The 14,643-nt window shown below is 47.6% G+C and overlaps 1 protein-coding gene across 1 annotated transcript; it reads right to left on the reverse strand.

The window, feature by feature from the left end:
- Positions 1 to 12,916: 12,916 nt before the first annotated feature.
- On the reverse strand, positions 12,917 to 14,325 carry LOC147861293 (endochitinase EP3-like). Its single transcript, XM_087323416.1, has 2 exons — positions 13,579 to 14,325; positions 12,917 to 13,473 (listed from the first exon to the last, which is right to left on the reverse strand). Exons 1-2 carry the CDS (start codon positions 14,285 to 14,287, stop codon positions 13,052 to 13,054), a joined length of 1,131 nt encoding a protein of 376 aa, XP_087179542.1. The 5' UTR covers positions 14,288 to 14,325; the 3' UTR covers positions 12,917 to 13,051.
- Positions 14,326 to 14,643: the final 318 nt, after the last annotated feature.

Raw genomic sequence — 14,643 nt, forward strand, 5'->3', positions numbered from 1 at the left:
GGCCATTATAGTAATCAATGCCTGGTGAAGAGCTATGAAAAACGACCGGCGGTAAATATGGTAGTCCCTGAGGTGGCAGATTTACAGCAGGTGACCACAAGGTCGAAGGGCATGGCCAAGGAATGGGAGACGCAGGAGACCATCTGGAAACAAGTGACGGAATGGGTGAAGAAAGCAAACGAGTAGAATGTCACAGACTTACAGCGGCAAAAGGAGAACACCGTAGGGCTTGCTGGCGGCAGTCACTCCGAGAACGAGACATGGCAGGCGTTGCAAGAATGCCAGATTACGCTGCCACTAGGAAGACTCCTACAACTCGTGCCAAGATTCACGGAAGGACTTAAGACGGCCATGATGGCAGGAGAATCATCACCGGCACCGGTACTCTTCTCGAATCCGGAGGAGGGACTAACGGTGGTGGACACCAACAGTCCAGTAATCACTGCCATTGTAAAAGTGAAAGAACTCTCCGGCACAGTTATAGACGGAGTCTCTGGGTGAATGTAATAAGCTTCCGGACGTGTGATGCCCTAGGAATCCACGAGTGGGAGCCGTGTCCGTTCTGGTTGTGGATGGCCGATACAAGCTCAGTGCGGCCGACAGGATTAATACGGAAATTAGAAGTCACCGTCGGCGGTCATACATTTCACATCTCGGCAGTAGTGCTCCAATTACAGGCACAAGGCGCATACCCGCTATTGCTGGGGTGGCCGTGGTTTAAAACGGCACATATCAAATAGAATTGGAGGAAAAATATAATTACCTTCCGGCGAGGAAAAGCCAAGGTACAAGTACCAACACAACCAAGGACGAGCACTGGCAAGGAATGTACAACGTTGTATGCGGAATGCGTCAACATGCTAGAAGGGTTAGCTGACGAAGAAGAAGCTGAGTACTTGCAGGAAAACCCGAAGATCATACCCCTCTTCGAAATTGACATTGCCGAAGGAGTAGCACCATACTTACCGCAACCGGAAGAGGCTGAAGCAGAACCGGATAAAGATGCAATCCGGGAGTTACGGCAAGCGCAGGAAGCGTTGGAACGGGAAATGGCTGTTTCACAGCGCGTAAAAGCGTCGCAACTGGAAGAGGTGAACCTAGGGACCACGGACGAAGCAAAACCGGTGCACATCGCCAAGGAGATGAAGTCCGAAGACAAAATGGCGATGATCACAATTCTCACGGAATTTCGCAATGTGTTCACCTGGTCATACCAAGACATGCGAGGACTCGACCCTCAGTTATACCAGCATCAGGTTCACTTGAGCAAGGACGCAAAACCAGTGGCACAAAGACGGTACCGGATGAATCCCAATTATGACGCCAATGTTAAGGAGGAAATCGACAAATTGCTAAGAGTTGGCTTTATCCGTCCGGTAAAGAAAGCGACATGGTTGAGCCCGATCGTAGTCGTACCTAAGAAGAACGGAAAAAATCGAGTTTCTGTGGACTACCGGAAACTCAATGCAGCTACGGTAACGGATGCGTTTCCACTTCCGTTCACAGATGGAGTGTTGGATGTCGTCGCCGGCCATGAGGTCTATAGCTTCCTAGACGGATTCAGCGGGTATAATCAGATCCGGATGCACCCTGACGACCAAGAGAAAATGGCTTTCGTCACCGAATGGGGGGTGTTTGTGGCCGTAGTGATGATGTTTGAACTCAAAACGGCACCGGCAATATTTCAACGAATCATCATGGAAATCTTTGGTGAATATATTCCAGATTTTATGCAGGTTTTCCTTGACGATTTCGCCGTCTATAGCCGGGAGGAGGACCATTTTCAGCACCTCCGTCTTTGTCTAGAAAAGTGTAGAGCGTACCGGCTAAGCTTGAATCCGGCAAAGTGTGTATTTGGCGCGTCCAGTGGAACTCTATTAGGACATATTGTGAGCCAGGAAGGTATTGCAGTCGACCCAGACAAAGTGAAAGCCATATTAGAAGCACCGCTGCCGGCAATGGCAAAGGCATTAAGCCGGTTCTTAGGCCAGATCCGGTGGCACAGCCGGATTCTCCGATACTTGGCCGACCTGGCTACGCCGTTGCATGCCGCCATACATCGGACACCATTCCAGTGGATGGACACCGAGGATAGGGCGTATAGGGCCCTCAAGGTACTATTGTCGCAAGCACCGGTGGTGCAGCCTCCGGATTGGAGTAAAGAATTTCATGTGTTCGTGGACGCCTCCGACATCGCAATCAGAAGCGTACTGATGCAGCTTACGGAGCCAAAGTAGTACCGGCCAGTGTACTATGCCAGCCGAAAGCTATCCCGAGCAGAACGGAACTACTCTACTACGGAACGGGAAGCTCTAGGAATGATCTATAGTGTGACAAAGTTTCGGCATTATTTATTGGGAAGGAAGTTTTCCTTCCATGTAGATCATTCGGCACTCCTTTACCTGGTGTCCAAAGCGTCACTCACCGGCAAATTGGCTCGGTGGACCTTACTGTTACAGGAATTTGAGTTTGAAATATTCCACCGACCCGGTATACAACATGTCGTGGCGGATTACTTAAGCCGATTGGAGTCTGGAGAGACGGGTGACGGAGTAGCCGATGAGTTTCCGGATGTAGAGCTGTTTCGAGTCACTACGGAAACGGCAGCAGATGAGATGGTGGCACAGGAAGACAAGTGGCTCACAAACATGCACCAGTTTCTGAGCACAGGACTGCCTCCGGAAGAGATGAACCGGGACGAACGGAAACGCCTGGCGGTGCAAAGCCGACATTTCTGCTTACTGCAAGACACTTTACCACAAGGGCGCGGACGACATATGGAGACGGGCTGTGCGCAGCGATGAAAAGAACCTGATACTGAGGGAAGCCCACTACGGAGTTGCTGGGGGTCACTATGCCGGAGATGCGACGGCCATGAAAATATGTAAAGTGGCCTATGGTGGCCAACGACATTAAGAGATGCGGTACGGTACGCAAAAGAATGTGACCTATGCCAGCGAATGGGCCAGCCAACGGAGCAGGCTCGTATGCCACACCAGCCGGTGTTACCTCATACGAGATGTACAGAGAGTCAAGTGTGATGAGTGAGGGTCGAATGTTATCATAATGTTGTTGTGTATGTGTAGGGGGCATAAATGTAATTGTGAGTCGATACGTATGTGAACACATGCACACGTGTGTGCATGTGGATGGATACGAGGAGGTATGAGTGAGTGTCCAGTATGGATGCTCTAGGGGGCTTACACCCCTTTGTATCTACCCCCTCTTGTACTATTTAACCCCCTTATGGGGAATGAATGAAAAATGAATCATTTCTCTCTATCTATCTCTCTTTTCATCTCTCTCTCTCTCTCTTCCCTCCCCTTAACGTTGAACCCCCTTGGGAGGGGGGTGGAGCCATTCTAGGCACCACCCCCCACCCCGCAATGCTTCTCAATGCACATGATCTCTCTCGCCATCAATCCCATACTCTCCATCATCATCATAACCACCATGTATATCTTTATCATGATTATCATCGTCCTTAACCCTAGCCCTAAAACATACAACAGCCGGTACTACCACTCGAGCCATTCCAGAAGTGGGGGCTGGACTTTGTTGGACCGTTCAAACCACCAGCAATGAGAACGGGTAATCGGTACGTCATCGTCGCGACGGATTACTGCACGAAATGGGTGGAGGCCAAAGCCTTAAGAGACAACACCGCTGCGTCAACGACGTAATTTCTATACGAGTACATCTGGTGCCGTTACGGATGCCCAATCGAATTAATAAGCGACCAAGGGGGGCACTTTCTTGGCCAAGTAGTTGAAAGCCTGACGACATTCTATGTCGTTGTCCATAAACGGAGCACACCTTACTATCCGCAAGCGAACGGTTTAGCGGAATCGACGAACAAAACACTCCAGAATATCCTCCGGAAGATCGTCAACGAAAACCGAACGTATTGGGATACCAAGCTACATGGCGCGCTTTGGGCATACCGGACGGCATACAAAACGAGCATCCGAACAACACCGTTCCGGTTAGCGTTCGGACTAGAGGCGGTAATGCCGGTGGAATTCCAAGTACCCAGCTTACGGATCCAGCTACGGGAACGGTTGAATGAGAAGGAGTCGGAGGCAATACGGTTAACAGCGCTGTGTGAACTCGAGGAACAATGACTGGCAAGCATCCTGCACTTAGAATTGGAGCAACGGCGACGGAAAGCATTTGTCGACCGGCACAGGAAAGGAAACGAAAAAATGTTCGCAATCGGCAAACCGGTGTTAGTATTTCAAACCCGGATGGGCAAGATGCCGGGTAAACTACGGTTTAGATGGACCGGACCGTATTGGCTAACACGTGAGTATAATGGGTCCTACCAGTTAGGGACACTTGTCGGCGAAGTGCTAGGAAAATGGGTCAACGGATTCCGATTGAAGCCATATAGAGGACTGATGCCTAAGAACCCATTTGAGCAAAGGACCGACACCGATGAGGGAAACGGCAACCACCAAGACAGTAGAGACGGCGAGCCGGTAATTGGGGAGAATGAGGCCGGTAAGGGTCCGAGAGGACCAACGGACAAGTAACGTCACACTAATAATAATAATAATAATCAAAATAAAAAAATAAAATAAAAATGAAGTAATCATGCAAAAGCGAGGAATGAATGGATGAAAGAGCGAGGAGCGAAAAGGTACGTAGTGGCCATTTAAAGCGCCACCACAGGACATAATGTTATTTTAGTACACGACGTGCACACACTCGAAAAAGGCGCCAGAATGCATAGAGAAAAACCACTGCGCGTGGAGACCCTTTACTTTCGCGAACCCAAGAGCACAGAAGCACCAAGGCGCTGCAAGATCATCACACGGGAACCTACGCACAGAGAACCCCCGCCTTTTGAACTCTCTCTCTCTCAATCTCACTCTCATCACCATCCAACCTCGCCACCGCAATCCAACCTCGACACAGACATGGACCCGCAAACGCTGTTGGAAGCCGCCAAGACATGGCTAAAGCAACACGGGCTCGAGGGCTTCTTGATGATGATGGAAGTACCGCCACACAAAGAAGCCGACAAGGTGATCAAAGAAATCGACACAGAGGTCATAATGGCGGAGGCGATTCGAGCGTTAACAGGCCTTCCGGAGGGAGGCATACTCACGATTGACAATCCGACCCCGGAGCAACTCATCAGGTATTTTGGTGAGTACTCCCTAGCCAGCAAGGGCTACCGGACACAGGGCGGCGGAGATATGTTGTTCCGCGAGATTGCTCGTGTGCTCCACGAATACGGCCATGTGTACCCTAGACCCCCTGTCATGCCGCAGAACCGGGCAGGGATGATCATCGCCACCTATGAAGGGATCAAGGTGGATTGGCCGGTATTGATCGCAGACGGGTTGTGTGCAACGATCGAGATTGTTAGAGGCAAAGACGGCAAAGAAGGCTGAGACGGACGGAAGATATGGCACGCCGTAACGCAGTGGCTCACCTTGCTTGTGCCACCCGTCCAGCCCGTCCAGCCCAAGAAGCGAGGAAGAGTGGCGGACGGCACCCCAAAGACGGCTTCCAAATGACAACAGTTGTTGGCCTCTAAGGCCACTAAGGGGAAGGCGGCGGACGCAGAACAAGCGGGAAAGGAGAGCGGCAACCGGAAGCGGCCAACGGATGCGCAGGAGGAACCACCGGCACGGCCCGTAAAGGTTACACTCCGCCGACCGGTGAATAGAGAAGCGGACCCCTTGGCGGCAAAACTCAATGCCGGGACTCAGGAAGAGGAAATAGAGGAGGAGCCTACGGAGCACCTCCAACGACGGTCGTCGGCAAGGACCGTTGAGGCAGCCGGGAAACGTTCAGACCCTCAGACAGAGGGAACACCCGCTCCCCATACTGAGACTCCTATGCCAAGGGAGGAACCGGAACCGATGCGTATGGCACCAGAATCAGAAGCCCCGGAACCACCGGCAACACCGGCAAGTCCCATCCCGCCAGAACCGGAAAGTTCAATGTAGCCTCCCTCGGCCAACCAAGAAGAAGCGCAAGGGGAACCAAGACAGCAGGGTGGTCCATGGGCAGAAACGGACCAACCAGGCGGGACCACCCATCTACAAGTGAGCCCATCTGTCAAACCTCCGTGCAAGCACAACAATGCACCAGTAGCCTGTGGCTCCGGTTGATAGGCGAACAGATAGCCGGAGCAATGGGGTATATTGGGGCGGAAGAAAGAGCGCAAAGCGAACGGTTGCTCGTCACAACCGAACAACTAGAGACGGCCCGGTCCAGAATCCGGTGCCTTGAAAAAGACTTGGATCAGGTCACGACCAAGATGGCCAAAATTCCAATCACCGGTGACTCCGGTAAGTGTACAGAATAAAGAAATGGATCAACCTGTACATACCAATAACACCCCGGCAACGGAAACCGTTCCGGCGAGAGATGCGGTGCAAGCCCAGGAGCTTGCGGAATTGAGAGATGAACTTGCCGCACAAGAAGCGCTAAGGAGCCGTGAACGGGAATTGAAGATAGCGACCGAAGCCGAATTAAAGAAGACTGCTGAGAACCTCCGCCGGGCAGAGGAGAGCCTCCTGAAAGGCCATCAAGCGTACGACCGGCTAAGGGAGGAAAAAGAAAAAGTGTTGCAGGAAAAGGACAAGCTGCGGAAGACGGCGGAAACGGAAATTGAACGGCTAAAGGAAGAGCTCCGCCAGCAGAAGGACCGCGAGGACTGGGCCCGTCGACAGATCAATGCACGGCTCAAGCAAAAGACAGATGATTTTGAGCACTTGCACCGGGACTACAAACGGCTGGAAATGGAGCATAAAGAATGGATGGCCGAGCTCTAGCAAGAAGTTGATCGAGCCGCGACGGCGATCACCGACAAACGTGCGGAAAATACAAGATGCTTGGACGAGGCGGAGAAGGTCCGGATGGAGCTCCAGAGGCAGCAGTAGGAAGAAAAGGAGAGAGCGTCAACGGTATTGCAGAAATTTCAAAGCACATATCAAAGGCAGTTGACGCATTACAAGGAGCAGGCGGAAGACAACGTCAAAATCATCAAGCAACTGAAGGAGGAACGGCAAGCGGCGGAAACCAAATCGCAATTGGGAACGGGCCGGATTCAGTCCATCCTTCGGGCATGGCTGAATCAGACAAAACACTTGATTGACGAAAGCTCCGTAAGATGGTGGACAAAATGGGCACAAAACGCGGCGGAACTCCAATTGCTACAGGCAGACGTGGCAAACCGGCGGAAGGAAGGAGATGATTGTTATACGTTGACTTCTGAGGCCTTCACCGCCATACGGGACGAGCTGGCCGACAACTTCCAAGTCCTAGCGGATGAACAGCTGGCGTAGGTCAGGCAACTCGTAGCTCAGCTAGATGATGATAGGTTGGACGCTCAAATCCAGTTTGAAAGCTACGAGCAGTCCCGGGTTCGGGAAGAAAAGGCACGGACAGCGGGAATGGTTAACCTTAATGATGAGGAACCGTCGCCGGCCGAGGGCCAGCCCGGAACTAGTCAACCGGAGACCACTACGACGGAGGGAGCAACGACGAAGATGCCGGTGTCAGAGCAACAAACGGAGAAGCAGCCGCAGCAGCCAACAACGGACCCATCGCAGCAGACATCACAGAGCAACAACAACAACAACAACAACCAATTCCAGATGAACCATTGGAGACTCTCAAACAAAGCATTCTGGATATTTTGGACGAAGAATAGCAAGGGTCGGTTGTGGATTCGACGTACAAGGTACTCTCCCACGGGCGTGCCATGTGTTACCGACCGGCAAAGGAGTCCAGAGTGTGAAATGGGGAGTTATTTAATTAGTAGGAATGGTTGTAAGTAGGCTATGAGTGTGGACGGACGGACCGGAATCGGTATGCCGTTCCGGATCCGAACCGATCCCGAACATCTGCGGATGGCACCGTTTTGTAATACAGACCGGAAACCTATTTAAAGGCCCAGATACAATGTAATGAATAGCAGTTAATTAATAAATCTTAGTGTTGTTATCTCTCTGTGTTAATTGCCGTTCTACATTCATTGTTATATCCTACGCGTGTGATTATTAAAGACGATCATGCTAAGTAACCTAATTAAGTCGGATTAAGCGTTGAGTCTAATCCTGTTGCCGTAACACCCCTTTGGTGAAGTGTCTTCCGTAGACACCCTGTGTTAGGCCATTGTCTGGCCCTAAGAGTTAACAACAAGAATGACGACAACAACTCTATACTAAGTTTGCCCTAAGTCATATTTATACTAATATGACTTTTCGGCTAATTACAAATATAGCCCCGATGGACTCTCATAAACATATTTACGAATATGTCCCTTCATCCGGTGAGCACTCGTCACCGGGCCTGCATCATCCGACGCTTGCCGGGCAGACGTCATCCGGTTCTCACCGGGTCTGCATCATCCGGCGCTTGCTGGGCACGCGTCATCCGGTTCTCACCGGGTCTTCGGTTGCCGGGTACTCCACATCAAGTTCTCACCAGGTCTTCACCATCCGGCTCTTGCCGGGTACCCGTCATCCGGTTCTCACCGAGTCTTCCGTAGCCGGGAACTCGACATCTGGTTTCACTGTTCTTTTCACTTCCCATCCGGAGGGACCTGTTTCCTAACACCAAGCACATCCAGAGGAGATATCACTAGATCCGGGAGAGAGTAGAAGATTGAGACTTCGTGCTGACGAAGATCCACATGAAGGAAAACGGATCGGATATGTTGACCAAGGTGCTTTCAATTGACAAGCTGGATGTGTGCAGAAGACGGATCAGATTAACGAGAAATCCTATGCCGGAGTGAAGGGGGAGCTTGTTGGGAATTCGGTCCTTCCAGATGGGATCTGGATGAGAACCATTGTGTATCGCATCCGGGGCAACATCCTTTGCTCCTTCATCGTAGCTCCAATATCAGTGGCCAAGCAGGTACTGGTGCATCTTGTACGACCAAGATGCATAGTTGCTCTTTTTGAGCTTTCCTGTTGGAAGTGAGCGTCTCATAACTCTATCCATGTTCCTGTCTTTTCTTCTCCGAAAAACGAAAGCTCGTCTTTGTGCTTGTTCGCGTGTCGGCTGTAGAGGATTCTTCTAACCCTCGCGCTCTAATACCATGTAAAAGGGTTACGTGCGTGGAAGCGGTGCAAACATGGCCGGATCGGCCGGAAAACAGAGAATAGACAGTGAGGAATACATAGAGTACGAGAGAGAGACCGAGTGAGTAGACGACCAATTCTATTATAAAAAAGACTCAATACATACAAATGTGCTCACATAGCACTTTTTATACAAGTCCTTCAAAAGGACTTACTAAAGTACTGACACTTACTTTAATGCTCATTAACTGAGCCCGACCTTAATTAGTCTATAATAATAGGCCTATTTACTAAAATAGGCATCTAGGCTCCCTAACATCCTATCCGATTCCATTCGACTCGACCAACCGATTCAACCTAGCAGTTGATTCGACTTACGACTTATTCAGCAGATTCAAGCCTAGCCGATCGGCCTCTGTCTAATCCGACTTCCGGCTTATTCAGTTGATCGACCGATATTGAGCTTGTCCACTCAACAATTTCTATCAAGATGGTGAACTTGTGGCATTTGAGAGTAAGAAACTTGATCCTACTCAATGTTGGTATACCATTCAACAAAAGGAAGTGTTGACAATCATCCGCACACTAATGTCATAACGTCACTATTATTATGTAAATTGTTTTATCATAATTAATAATAGACCATGAGTCCTTGAAATATTTTTGAGACCAACAAGACTTTTTTGGTCGTAAGGCATGATGACCAAATTTCATCCAAGAATCTCATTTTTCCTTATGATATTGTAAAGGTTTCGTGAACACTGTCAGCGATGCATTTAGTTGCATCTATGGAGTTAACATGGTTAGCTTCACTTAAATAACATAAGATCTTTATGATCATCTTTGATTTAAAGTATCTTGATGACAATTATTTTGCAAAACATTGGAGAAGAGTTGACTTTGGATAGACATCATCACACGCTTGAGGGGATCCTTTTTAACATTTCTAATAGTTTTCTCTACCATAATGAAAAGGTTTGTGTTCTACATTTGGTTGAGGTCAAAAAGACAAAAAATAATTAATGCCATGACACACCCTAGAATACAACACACACTCGTTCTCATCCCTATTCATTTCTATTGGCCTGAGATAAGTCTTGACATGCATAATTATGTGACTAAATATCACCAATGTCACATTAACAAAGCTGTGAGGCTATTACATCCCATGGAAAAGTAAATCCATGGATTTTACTATTAGCCTTCTTTGCAACCAAATAGACCATGTTGCCATTTGGGAAGTGTTGAGCTAGGAAGCTCAACCGGATCCGGATCAGCTGGTTAAGCCTGAGCCGGATCGGTATCTGGAACGAAGAGCCAGATGATATCCGGATCGGTATTCAGATGATATCCGAAACCAGGAGCCGGATTCAAATGTGAATTGGAAGGCTAGTAGTAGCCTATACTCCTAGACTACTAGGTAGTCAGAGTCCTCGTAGTTAGTGTTAGATGCGCGTATGAGCATTGAAGTACATAGTACTTCTGTCAGTCCTTTTGAGGACTTGTATAAATAGTGTTGTTTAGCACGTTGTATGTACAGAGTTATAAAGTGTTATTTTTTAATTGAGTTTATGCTCTCCCTCTCTCTCTCCCTCCCTTCCTCCCTCTCCCTCTCCCTCTCTCTCTCTCTCTCTCTCTCTCTCTCTGTGTCACTCCCGTGTATGCTAAGTACTCTCTAGCTTCCATTGAACTTGTTTTTTATTCTCTGTCTCTACCCGGCTAAACCGGTTTTGTCAAAGCTTCCGCACGCTAACTTTCACAGGAAGTCGTTGATAGAATAATTAAAATGGACAAGTTTGTTGTTATTAAAACTAAGGTAAGAACTTTCAAATTGTCTTTACCAATTTGTTGATGAAAATTACCATTTTTATGGGTTATCGATGGAAATTGTGAGTGATCGGATTGAATGGGAACATCGACAGGATACAAATATTTTATGTTGATGTATGGCATTTTGCCACAAACCTTGATCGATGTTAACATAGATCATGATGAATTGAGAAGTACATGAAGCTTTCTAAGGGATACGCAACAGATAAGATCTAATTTCTTCACCAACACATAGGATTGCAATTTGTTTTACTGCGGTCACCATCAAGAATGTAAAAGTCCCCATTCACCAACAAGTTTGCAATTAAGGACATGGATGTTCTTCACTATTTCCTTTAGCATCAAATCATCCACACACTTCATGTGACCTTGCTCTCCAAACAATAATGTGCATCTTGACTTGTTCATTTAGCATGATGGATTGCAAATCGATCATAGCCTCACTCGACCACAAATTGAAGATGCAAGTTGACTTTGGTTCTATTATTTGTGATTTAACATGGTATTGAAAAATAATTTGCACATTACCATTCACAATGTATATCATCATCAATCGAAGCTCGTGGCAAGAAGCCATACATTAACATAAAAGGACTATAATGTTCAATAAGGAAACTATAACCAATAAGCATAACAACATGTTTCAACTTCGTTGTGCCTGTATCCAATAATAGTGAAAAGGATGGTCTCCTAATGTCTTTATAATTGAACTTGCAAGCATAGAACATACTATTATTATGGATTGCTCCAACCAATGGAGAGCTTGTCTTGATCTCAAGCTTCTACCATGGCCAACAAACTTTCCTTATCATCATCATCATCATCATCAAGATGGGACATGTAGGGTCTATAGGCTCATTATGTTAAATTTGCAATTGCCCAATAAGAAAATAAGTGTTATTAAAAATATATAATTACCAACAATTGATGTTTGGCTAGATTTGGATGTTTTAATGCATCAAAGTACACTCTGATTTCTGATTTCGTTCTCAGAGACATCGTTTTATGATCAAATGATAATGCCTTAGCATCAACGATAGCAAAATAGTGCCATTTCCTCAAGGCAATCTTGCATCTAGCAATCAATTGGGTAATTTGATGCAATGGCAACAATTTATGATACTAGTATTCTCAAATGATTGGATATGTATTTCAAAGTGAGGTGGAGATGGTGTTAGAGCCGATGGATTTCTAATTTGTAATGAAGGATCGAAGAGAATGAAGAAATATAATCTCTTCAATGGTCGAAGAGAGGGGATATTACCTACATTATCGAATATAGAAACGCCACATTTCAAGATCCAATATTAACAAACCCCCACTTTATGCCTCTTAGATCATACAATTAACAAATAATCTACCATTGTTGACATACAGTAACTCTTCGGATATCAAGCTCAACCATTCAGTTACATGATGGACCTTATGGTTACACAAGTAAAATCTAGTTCCTAAGATGTATAGATGTTGACTTTTATAGCTAACCATTAAATGAGAATCTTACAATCTTTAATCAATATATCGAAACATTTGCAATCTATAACTAACCATTAAATGAGAATCTTATAATCTTTAATCCGTATAATCTTATAACATTTGCGAGTGTGAGGATACCAACGTATGTATGTCTGAAAGAGGGCCATCCCATTTTTACGTCATGATCATGGTGCAACCATACCATTAATTAAGATTTACACGTGCTTTAATTGTGTGTTTTTGGGAAACTCAATATTGGGAAAATAGTAAAGAAGTTCATATCAAATTGTCGTTATGACTCTTGTCAATACCGAAGGTCCTATTTGTGTTTTTGGATGCAAAGTAGTCACATAACGGCATGTGCATGCTAAACTGTGATTTGTTCTAAAATATTCGATTGTCTTACATACTCACATTCATGAATCCAATGAATTGCGATTGAAGCACTCATAATTCTCCTAAAGTAACAAAGATAGTGAACGGATATGACTACTGCTATGGTTGTGAGTGACTTGGAAAGATTGGGTAAAAGGTACATGTTACATTATTATGAAGATTCATTTGAAAAACCCGATCTAGGCCATCCTATGATGGCCATTCATTATTAGATGCTCAAAGTAGTTGCGAGTAAGATCCATTATTAACCATAATAACTAAGGGCTGTTGGGATCCATCCACACATGAGTATTTATTTAACAAGAGAGATTTGATCCCGGGTCTACACCCAAGGTTGAGCAAAAGGACTTGTAGAAGGCAATGCGGCTTTGCTGGGCGGTCGGGTTTGAAGGGTTGCTTCCACACTCGAGGCCCCCATTGATAGCCTGGATCGTGGCGCCAAACCCGATTCCATTGACCATGGCATTGTGGCACGTGGGCGACCCACCAGTCATCCAGGCCCATACGGCCGTCTTGAATGAGATGGCAGGGTCGGACGCGACGATGCCGGGGTTGTTGATTCCATCGAAGCCAATGGCATCGCCGGCTGCCTTGTAGTTGTAGTTCCATGAGAGTTGGATGGGGCCACGGCCGTAGTACTGTTGGCCGGATGCGCACGGGACACCGGAGGACGTGTCACAGTAAGTGCCCTTGATAACCTCCTCCACGTATTGTCCACCTGTGAGACCGACCACAGAGAGAAGAGTTATTAAACATAGTTAGAGACCAAAGAAAGGCAATGGGCATGACATCATTATTAAAAAAGTATAGATAGGGAACTTACTTCCGGTCTCGTGGGCCATGTTGGCGAAGAAGGCGGCTAACTCGCGCTTCTGGACGGTGGAGCTGCCGCTCGTGCCGAAGCCGCTGTAGGCGGAAGCCGCGGCCAGGAAGGCGGCGTAGGTGTAGAAGCCGCTGGCCGGGGCGGAGCTCCTCTGCGGGAGGAACTGGTTGAAGATGCTGCTCGTGATGATGGCGGAGACGCCACTGGAGGAGGTAGTGCAGGGCCCGCTCTGGCAGCCGGCTCCGCAGTAAGCGCTGGTGGAGCCGCAGTAGCCGTACTGGCTGCAGCAGAGGTTTGAGGCGCATGGCGGGTTGCAGCCGCCGCTGGAGGAGGAGGAGGAGGAGGAGGAGGAGGAAGTGCAGGGCCCGCTCTGGCAGCCGGTTCCGCAGTAATCGCTGGTGGAGCCGCAGTAGCCGTACTGGCTGCAGCATAGGTTTGAGGCGCACGCCGGGTTGCAGCCGCCTCCGGAGGAGGAAGAAGTGCAGGGCCCGCTCTGGCAGCCGGTTCCGCAGTAGTCGCTGGTGGAGCCGCAGTAGCCGTACTGGCTGCAGCAGAGATTATCGGCGCACGTGGCGCCTCCGGCTTGGCTTCCGCACTGCTGGGCCAGGCACGTGGAAGAAAAACCGCCGGCGGAGAGGAGCAGCGCCGCCAAGAGAACGGCGGCGACGCCGCCCATGTACTGCCGCTGTTTCGTGGCCATAGAACTCATTCGAAAATAAATAAATCAATCAATAAATAGAATTCAAAAATGAAAAATAATTAGAATAATTTGATGGATCTATCTATCTATCTTATGTATTTGTTTGTGATAACTTATAAGAACCTCCTCCTCTTGTATGTATTGTATTTATAGATGGAGAAAGTAGACCCACTAGACACTAGACATGTATGTATGTATGTATGTATGTATGTACATATTGGTTGGTTCTTTCTCACTTGGGTTGACATTTTGTGGTGTAAAACCATGCGATGATGCCGACCTTTTCTCATGTTGCGTGGATTCGCCGCCGCGTCATGTTTTCACACTGCTATGAGACTTGATGCGACGAAGAAAAAAATGTGGGA

Source organism: Azolla caroliniana, unplaced genomic scaffold, assembly GCF_043228905.1.
Source record: "Azolla caroliniana isolate FFs.n. ecotype wild unplaced genomic scaffold, voAzoCaro1.0.p SCAF_8, whole genome shotgun sequence".
NCBI classification, from domain to species: domain Eukaryota; kingdom Viridiplantae; phylum Streptophyta; class Polypodiopsida; order Salviniales; family Salviniaceae; genus Azolla; species Azolla caroliniana.